This window comes from Nicotiana sylvestris, chromosome 8, assembly GCF_000393655.2.
Source record: "Nicotiana sylvestris chromosome 8, ASM39365v2, whole genome shotgun sequence".
Taxonomy (NCBI): Eukaryota; Viridiplantae; Streptophyta; class Magnoliopsida; order Solanales; family Solanaceae; genus Nicotiana; species Nicotiana sylvestris.
The window spans coordinates 145,120,405-145,128,876 of record NC_091064.1 but is presented as its reverse complement, the minus strand read 5'-3'; the positions used below and the strand labels follow the sequence as shown (position 1 = coordinate 145,128,876).

Here is an 8,472-nt window from a genome sequence, read left to right as displayed (position 1 = left end):
AGTCACAAAACAGTTGAAGGCGGCAGTGATCTGATACACCACATTGCTGGCCAATGTAGTTCCCATGCCAAAAAAGGACGGGAAAACCCGAGTGTGTGTTGACTACCGAGATCTTAACAAAGCAAGTCCCAAGGACAATTTCCCTTTACCAAACATTCACATCCTTATTGATAATTGTGCCAAACATGAGATACAGTCTTTCATGGATTGTTATGTAGGATATCATCAGGTGTTGATGGATGAAAAGGATGTGGAAAAGACAACCTTCACCACACCCTGGGGCACCTATTGCTACAGGGTCATGCCTTTTGGTTTAAAGAATGCCGGGGCAACCTATATGAGGGCCATGACTGCCATCTTTAATGACATGATGCACCAAGAGATCGAGGTGTATGTGGATGATGTGATCATCAAATCCAGGACACAGGACGACCATGTTCGGGACCTAAGAAAGTTCTTTGAGCGGCTGCATAAGTATGATTTGAAGCTAAATCCGGCCAAATGTGCATTTGGGGTTCCGTCTAGCAAACTCTTGGGATTTATAGTCAGTCGGAGGGGCATCAAGCTACACCCATCAAAGATAAAGTCTATTCGGTATTTGCTTCCTCCAAGAACCAAGAAAGAGGTTATGAGCCTGCTGGGAAGGTTAAACTACATTAGCCAATTTATTGCCCAGTTAACTTCCACATGTGAACCCATCTTCAAGCTGTTAAAGAATGATACAGTGATTAAATAGACGGATGAGTGTCAAGAATCCTTTGACAAAATCAAAGAATATCTGTCGAACCCACTAGTCTTGGTCCCGCCCAAACCAGGGAGGCCTCTATTTTTGTACCTGACAGTCTTGGAGAATTCTTTCGGTTGTGTCCTCAGGCAACACAATGTGACCGGAAAGAAAGAGTAGGCAATCTACTATCTGCGCAAAATGTTCACAAGTTATGAAGTCAAATACACTTTGTTGGAAAGGACTTTTTGCGCCCTAACTTGAGTTGCTCAGAAGCTTAGGCATTACCTTTTGGCCTATACCACCTATATTATCACCAGGATGGACCCTTTGAAGTACATATTCCAGAAGCCAATGCCCATAGGGAGGCTAGCAAAATGGCAGATCATGCTCACTGAATTTGACATAGTCTATGTCACTCGCACGGCAATGAAAGCCCAAGCTTTAGCAGATCACCTAGCTAAAAACACTATTGATGATGAATATCAACCTCTGAGTCCCTATTTTCCGGATGAGGAGGTGAATTCAGTTGAAGTAACATACGAAGACACCAATGCTTGGAAAATGTTCTTCGATGGAGCTGTGAACGCAAAATGCATTAGAATTGGGGCAATTTTGATCTCACCCACTGGTCAGCACTATCCAGTCACAACCCGGCTTCGGTTTTTCTACACAAACAACATCGGCGAGTATGAAGCCTGCATTCTGGGTATGAATATGGCAATCGACCAAGATGTTGAAGAACTTTTAATCATGGGGTATTCAGACTTGATTATCCGACAAGCTTAGGGAGAATGGGAAACCCGGGATGTCAAACTTATTCCCTACAGACAACATGTGGAAGATCTTAGAAAGTGGTTCAAGTCAGTTGAGTTCAGGTACATTCCTCGTTTTCACAATGAGTTAGCTGATGCACTCGCTACTTTGGCCTCGATGTTACCATATCCAGGCAATCTCTACATTAACCTATTAGAAATCCAAATCCGAGAAAGGCATGGTTACCGCAATGCGGCTAATATGGAACCAAATGTTCAGCCATGGTATCATGACATCAAGAGATTTATGAAAATGAAATAATATCCTGAGCAAGCCAATGGAGATCAAAAGAGAACCATTGGACGGTTTGCTAGCGGTTTCTTCTTAAGCGGTGAGGTCTTGTACAAAAGGACCTCGGATCTCAATTTGTTAAGATGTGTTGACACCGAAGAAGCTGGAAGAATCATGTATGAAGTGCACGTAGGAGTATGTGAACCCCACATGAATGGGTACGTTTTGGCAAATAAAATCCTCTGAGCGGGCTATTATTGGATGACTACGGAAAACGATTGCTTCAGTTTTGTCCGAAAATGTCATCAGTGCCAGGTGCACGGTGACTTGATTCATGTACCGCCTACAGAACTGCATCCCATGTTAGCACCTTGGCCATTTGTTGCTTGGGGCATGGATGTCATTGGGCCGATCTAGCCAAAGGCTTCAAATGGGCATTGGTTGCCATCGACTACTTCACGAAGTAGATTGAAGCAATTACTCTCAAATTTGTCACTAAGAAAGCAGTGGTAGACTTCATGCACTCCAATATCATCTACCATTTTGGTATTCCTACAACTATCATTACGGACAATGCTGCAAAGTTGAATAGTAATTTGATGAGGGAGATATGCGAACAATTCAAGATAACGCATCAGAACTCTACCCCTTATCGGCCCAAAGCTAATGGTGCCATTGAAGTCGCAAACAAGAACATCAAGAAGATTCTGAGAAAGATGATCCAAAGTTCCAGGAAATGGCATGAAAATTTGTCATTTGCATTGTTGGGATATAGCACTACTGTGCACACATCAGTCGGAGCAACCCCATATCTATTGGTTTACGGCACTAAAGTCGTAATACCCGCCGATGCTGAAATTCCATCTCTTCGAATCATTGTTGAGGATGAAATTGAGTATAGAGAGTGGGTCAGGACTCGTCTAGAACAGTTAACCCTAATTGATGAAAAGTGAATGGCCGCAGTCTGCCATGGGCAGTTATATCAACAAAGAATGGACCGTGCTTACAACAAGAAAGTGTGGCCTAGGAATTTTGAAGTGGGGCAACTCATTTTGAGACGCATTCTCCCTCACCACCAAGAAGCAAAAGGAAAGTTTGCACCTAACTGGAAAGGCCCATACATTATCAAAAAATTATTTCCAAAAGGGGCGTTATAGCTGGGAGACATCGAAGGAAATGATCCCGAAACAACTGTAAATGCATATGCCGTCAAAAGGTATTATGTCTAGTCTTTATGCAGCAACAACATTATCCGATTGGGATGATTAAGGCTTTCATTCTTGCTACCCCAAATACTTCAATCCTTTGCTAACCCTTTGAGCCGGTTACCTTTCTTTCAATACCCTCTTTGGAACTTGAAAACATTTGGAAAAAAAAAAGAAGAAAAAGAAAAACAACAAAACAACAAAACAACATATTTCCCTGAACTACGTTCGACTTGATTCTGAAAGGATACTTAGGCAGCCTCTCTCTAGGGTTTAGTCACACCAAAACAAAATTCCAATTTCCCCCAAAAGTGAAATTGGGGCAGATGTTATGAAGGTTCGGCAATGATCCCGCCTGAACGATTCCAAAGTTGTAATTCGATCCAATTTCTTTTTACCCAAACCATGTTCAAGTCCTTTTGTTCAATCGGTGAAAGGTGTCCAAAATCGAAGAACGTAGTTGTTTGGATCCGATGCGATCAGGATGAGAGAAATAAAATGAGAGAATCTTATTGGCGAAAACCCATGGGCACTGTAAGGAGATGGTGAGCAAAGAAATTGAAAATGACAGAGTCTTGTTAGTGAAAACTCGTAAAGAACACTATAAGGCGACGACGAGAAGAGAAATAAGAGAGGTCGATTGGCGATAACCCGCAAAGGCGCTATTGATCAAAAAGAGAGAATCTCTTACAACCATTGGCACTAAAAGAGTCCTGGCAAGTTTCCTTGGTTTCGAGATATGGATCATAATGGGTTTATGAGGAGTTGGATCATTGTGCAGATCGGGTATCCAGTCCAAGAAGCATGTCATGTCTATTGAAACCTGCATGCACTCTAGATAAGTCATTATTTCCTCCTCGAAAGGGACACTTCTCTTTAAATTCACTTTCCTGTTCTCCGTTTACTTTTCTTTGAATTCCTTTCGGTTTAATGCTTCTCCGAAACTAATACAGAGAAAAGGTGGCAAGATTGGTTTTACAGGATTCTGCTTAACAAAAGCCAAATCCAAAGAAAAGCACCCAGCCTCAGTGGTTGCATAGTCGATCCCGACTGGCCATGATGGCCGATGCTCTGAAGTCAAAATTATTGAAAATGAAAGAAATCCAAAGTCAAATGACCATAGAGGTAGAATAAGATGAAAAGGCCAAAGTCCCACAGGGGTGAACCATCATGTTAAATTTTGAAAAATTGAGTTCCTCGGTTTTATAAGAAAGATCAATCTTCAGAAAGCCGGCAAACAACAGAGGTTCTTGTCAAAAGAGTTGGGCCGAGATCAAGTGATCAAAACAATCAATGCCACAAAACAAACCACCGTTTCAAACTAACGATTGTTCTTTGTTTGAAAACATGAAACAGGTGCAATCCAAAGCAACCTTGCAAGAAGCAGGTGCAACCACAGAGAAATGCGCAAAGGCTAGAAACAGCTTTGCAGCAACAATCCATAAGAAGGGAAGTCCCCCCCAAATATTTTCCCGCATTTACTCATTCCATGAAATAAAAAGAGAGAAGAAAACAAGATAAAAAGAGACAAGAAGAAAAATTCAAAAAAAAATGGTAGCCTAGGATCCCCAATCTCTATTTTTATGCTTTTCCAACATAGGGTCTCAACTCAAAACATCTTGCAACCAAACGCCCAGAAATTTTGAAAGAGAAATATTCTGAGTATTCTTCTAAGTTTTTGCAAAATCAGATGTGCTTTTCAGAGGTTTTGTGTAGAGAAATCAGGCTGAGTCTGTATTTTATTTTTGAGTAAACTTAGAATGAGAAAAAATGCAGAGAACTTTTAGGTCTTTTTTAGGTTATCCAAATCTCAATCAATTTTTTTGTATAGAAATGGTACCATATATAGGTACCAAAGATGCCATGTGCTGGAGGAATTATTCCTCAGCCACAAAAAGCATATTCCAACAGAATTGGACAGCTGGTTTTCCCTTATCGGTTTCAGTACTTTGTACTAACCAAATGAGGCTAGCTGCCCCTCTTTTCTAGAACATTCCAGCCTAAATATTATCTGATTTCAACAACTATCTAACCCTCTATGAGCCCGTAAGTTTCTTTTTGTTCATTTAACACCCTAAAGTCCTGAACATTTACAAACTAAACAAACAATTCTCTAATAGAAACCATAGGCAAACTGAATCAAATGGCATCAGTTTTTTTTCTTTTAAAACCTGAATAGGTTTAACATGAAATGAAATCAGATACAATCCATCGATTGAACAATTTGAAACTTACATTTAGCAAGTAACAACCAATGAATAACCTATTTCATCCTTTGAAGCAATTAAATCAACCAATTAATAGGGAATCGAATGATACTAACATGCTGATTTCAATTTCATTGAACACAAACAAACCCAAATTGGAAAAAACCTGGAACCCTAATGACCTAATGGCAAACTCAAACATTACCCCTAAACTAACTGACCATCATTATAGATTAAGCACAGAAGCTAATTAACAAACTTAAAACCAGGAACTCTATTCATGCAATTAAACAAAACAAACCCATGAAGAACGAAAGAAGAGGAGAAGATCAGAAGGAAACAAATAAAACAAAGTAGAAGAAAAATACCCTTGCTTGCTTCGAATTGAAACTTTTCATGAACTTGAACATCCTCTTTAAAGAAAGAAATGAACCTTTAACTATCATTAATCGACTGTCCTTAACAAGGAATAATCGATTAATGACGGTTTGGGATTCACCCGACCACGTACTGACCAAGAAGGGAAGAGGGGAAAATCTGGGGGTTTTTCGGAATTTGAGATTTGAAATTCGATCAAATTAGGGTTGATTCGAGGGTGGCTAAGGGTGGTTTGAGGTTTAGGTAGGGGCAAGGACTATAGGGTGTTAATTTGGGGCGGGTTGGAGCAGTTAGGGTTTTGGTATCGACATTTCGATTTGAGATTCGAGGAGTTTGTTAGTGATTCGAAAGAAAATAGTTGGAGCTATGGACTGAGGAGGTGAAGGGGGTTCAGGGTGTGAATTTGGGAAGCTTGGACCACAGGAACCGCCGTGAGGTGATTTCTGGCGGTGGTTTGCGATGGACGCGGCGTGGGAATCCTAGGCGGCTAGGGTTTGGTTCGTTGAGTGTTAGAGACGAAGTGAGGGGTTTTCGAAATGGGGGTGGGTCGGCTTCAGATAGTTATATTATAATTGGGTGCCCAATTCCGAGTCGTTGGATCACCTGAATCCAACGGCTAGGATTAGATTACCACAAAACGGGGTCGTTTTAGGAGAATGGGAATTGGACCGGGTAAACTGGTGATTTGGGCCTGCGTTGTGGGTAATTTGGACGGATTTGGGCGATTTTGGGGCTGGTTTGGTTATTAGCCCGATTCCGAAAAATACCTTCTTTTATTCCTTTTCTTTTCCTTTTCTTTCTTTTTTTTAAATAAAAATCCTAATAACTAAAAATCCTAAATTATCTCAAATGTGGAATTAAATCAATTAACTAATTATAAAAATTACAAACATCACTTAATTCTAAATAAAAGAGAAAAATCAATAAACTAAAAATTAAAAGACAAAAATATAAAAATGAGCTATTTTTGTGATTTTCAAATTTCCATAAAACAAATAATTAATGATCAATTCTAAAAATGTAAAAATAAATCCTAAATACAATGCATGATATTTTTGGTATTGTTTTATTGTTTAAATAAAAATAAAAATTAAACATGCACAGAAATGCAGATAATTAAGAAACATTCTACAAAAATTCCTAAAATGACAAATAATTAACTGAAAACCTATTTTCTTGGGATTTTATAGGAGTATTTCATATAGGGCAAAAATCACATGCTCACAATCGCAACCGGAATGAAGTGTGCCGACTTGGTCAACCTGTCGACAATGGCCCAAACTGCATCAAACTTCCTCAAGGTCCGCGGCAATCCGACTACAAAGTCCATAGTGATACGCTCCATTTCCACTCAGGTATAGTCATTTGTTGAAGTAGGCCACCAGGCCTCTGGTGCTTATTCTTGACCTGCTGGAAATTTAGGCATCTGGCTACATACTCCACTATGTCTTTCTTCATTCTCCAGCAACAATAATGATGTCTCAGGTCACGATACATCTTCGTAGCACCTGGATGAATAAAATACCGTAAGCTGTGTGCCTCCTCTAGAATCCTGTCCCTCAAGCCGTCGACATTAGGAACATATAGGCAACCCTAGAGACACAGAACACCATCCTCACCAATAGAAACCTCCTTGACACCACCCTGCAGTACCGTCTCTATGAGAACTGCCAAATGCGAATCATCAAACTGTCGAGCCTTGATGTGCCCCAATAGTGACGACTGGGCAACAACACATGCAAAAACTCGGTTGGGCTCAGAAATATCCAACCTCACAAGTATGTTAGCCAAGGACTGAATGTACAAAGCTAGTGGCCTCTCCTTTACTGAAATGAATGCCAAGCTATACATACTCTCTGACTTCCTGCTTAAGGCATCCGCGACCATATTTTCCTTGCCTAGATGATAAAGAATGGTGATATCATAATCCTTCAGTAACTCAATCCATCTACGCTACCTTAAATTGAGATCCCTCTGCTTGAACAAATATTGTAAGCTGCGATGATTAGTATAAACCTCACACGACACCCCATACAGATAATGCCTCCATATCTTAAGAGCATGAATAATCGCGGCTAAATCTAGATCTTGAACAAGGTAATTCTTTTAATGAATCTTCAACTGACATGAAGCATTTGCAATAACTCGCCTTTTAAGCATAAATACACAATTCAAACCAATGCATGAAGCGTCGCAATACACAGTATGCATCCCCGAACTGGAAGGCAATACTAGAACCGGGGCTATAGTCAAAGCTGTCTTGAGCTTCTGAAAGCTCACCTCATAATCATCGGACCAATGAAAAGAATCACCCTTCTGGGTCAATCTAGTCAAAGGTTGTGCAATGGATGAAAAACCCTACACAAACGGCGATAATAACCTACTAACCCCAGGATACTCCTGGTCTCAGTCACCGAAGTGGGATGTGGCCAACTCTAAACTCCCTCAATCTTCTTGGGATCTACCTTAGTACCCTCTCCTGATAAAACATACCCCAAGAATGCTATAGACTCTAGCCAAAACTTACACTTGGAGAACATAGCATATATCTTCTATTCTCGAAATGCCTGAAGCACCACTCTCAAATGCTGCTCGTGCTCCCCCAGGCTACGTGAGTAAATCAAGATGTCATCAATGAAGATGATAACAAAAGAATTAATATAAGGCCTGAACACCCAGTTCATCAAATCCATAAACATCGTTGGGGCATTAGTCAAGCTGAAGGACATCACTAAAAACTCATAATGGCCATATATAGTACAGAAAGCAGTCTTCGGGACATCTGAGTCCCGAATCTTCAGCTGATGATACCCTGATCTCAAGTCGATCTTAGAGAACACCCAAGCACCCTGCAATTGGTCAAACAAATCATCAATGAGCGACAACGGGTACTTGTTCTTGATGGTGACCT

General features: G+C 40.4%; 1 protein-coding gene across 1 annotated transcript; it reads left to right on the top strand.

Annotated features, from left to right (window-relative positions):
* The first annotated feature begins 1,045 nt into the window (after window positions 1–1,045).
* Window positions 1,046–1,513, top strand: LOC138875792 (uncharacterized). Its single transcript, XM_070154660.1, has one exon. The coding sequence runs from the start codon at window positions 1,046–1,048 to the stop codon at window positions 1,511–1,513; it is 468 nt and encodes a 155-aa protein (XP_070010761.1).
* The last annotated feature ends 6,959 nt before the right edge of the window (window positions 1,514–8,472 follow it).

Excerpts from the sequence above, each read along its gene's own strand:
- LOC138875792 (XM_070154660.1), top strand. The coding sequence starts at position 1,046 with ATGGACCCTTTGAAGTACATATTCCAGAAGCCAATGCCCATAGGGAGG.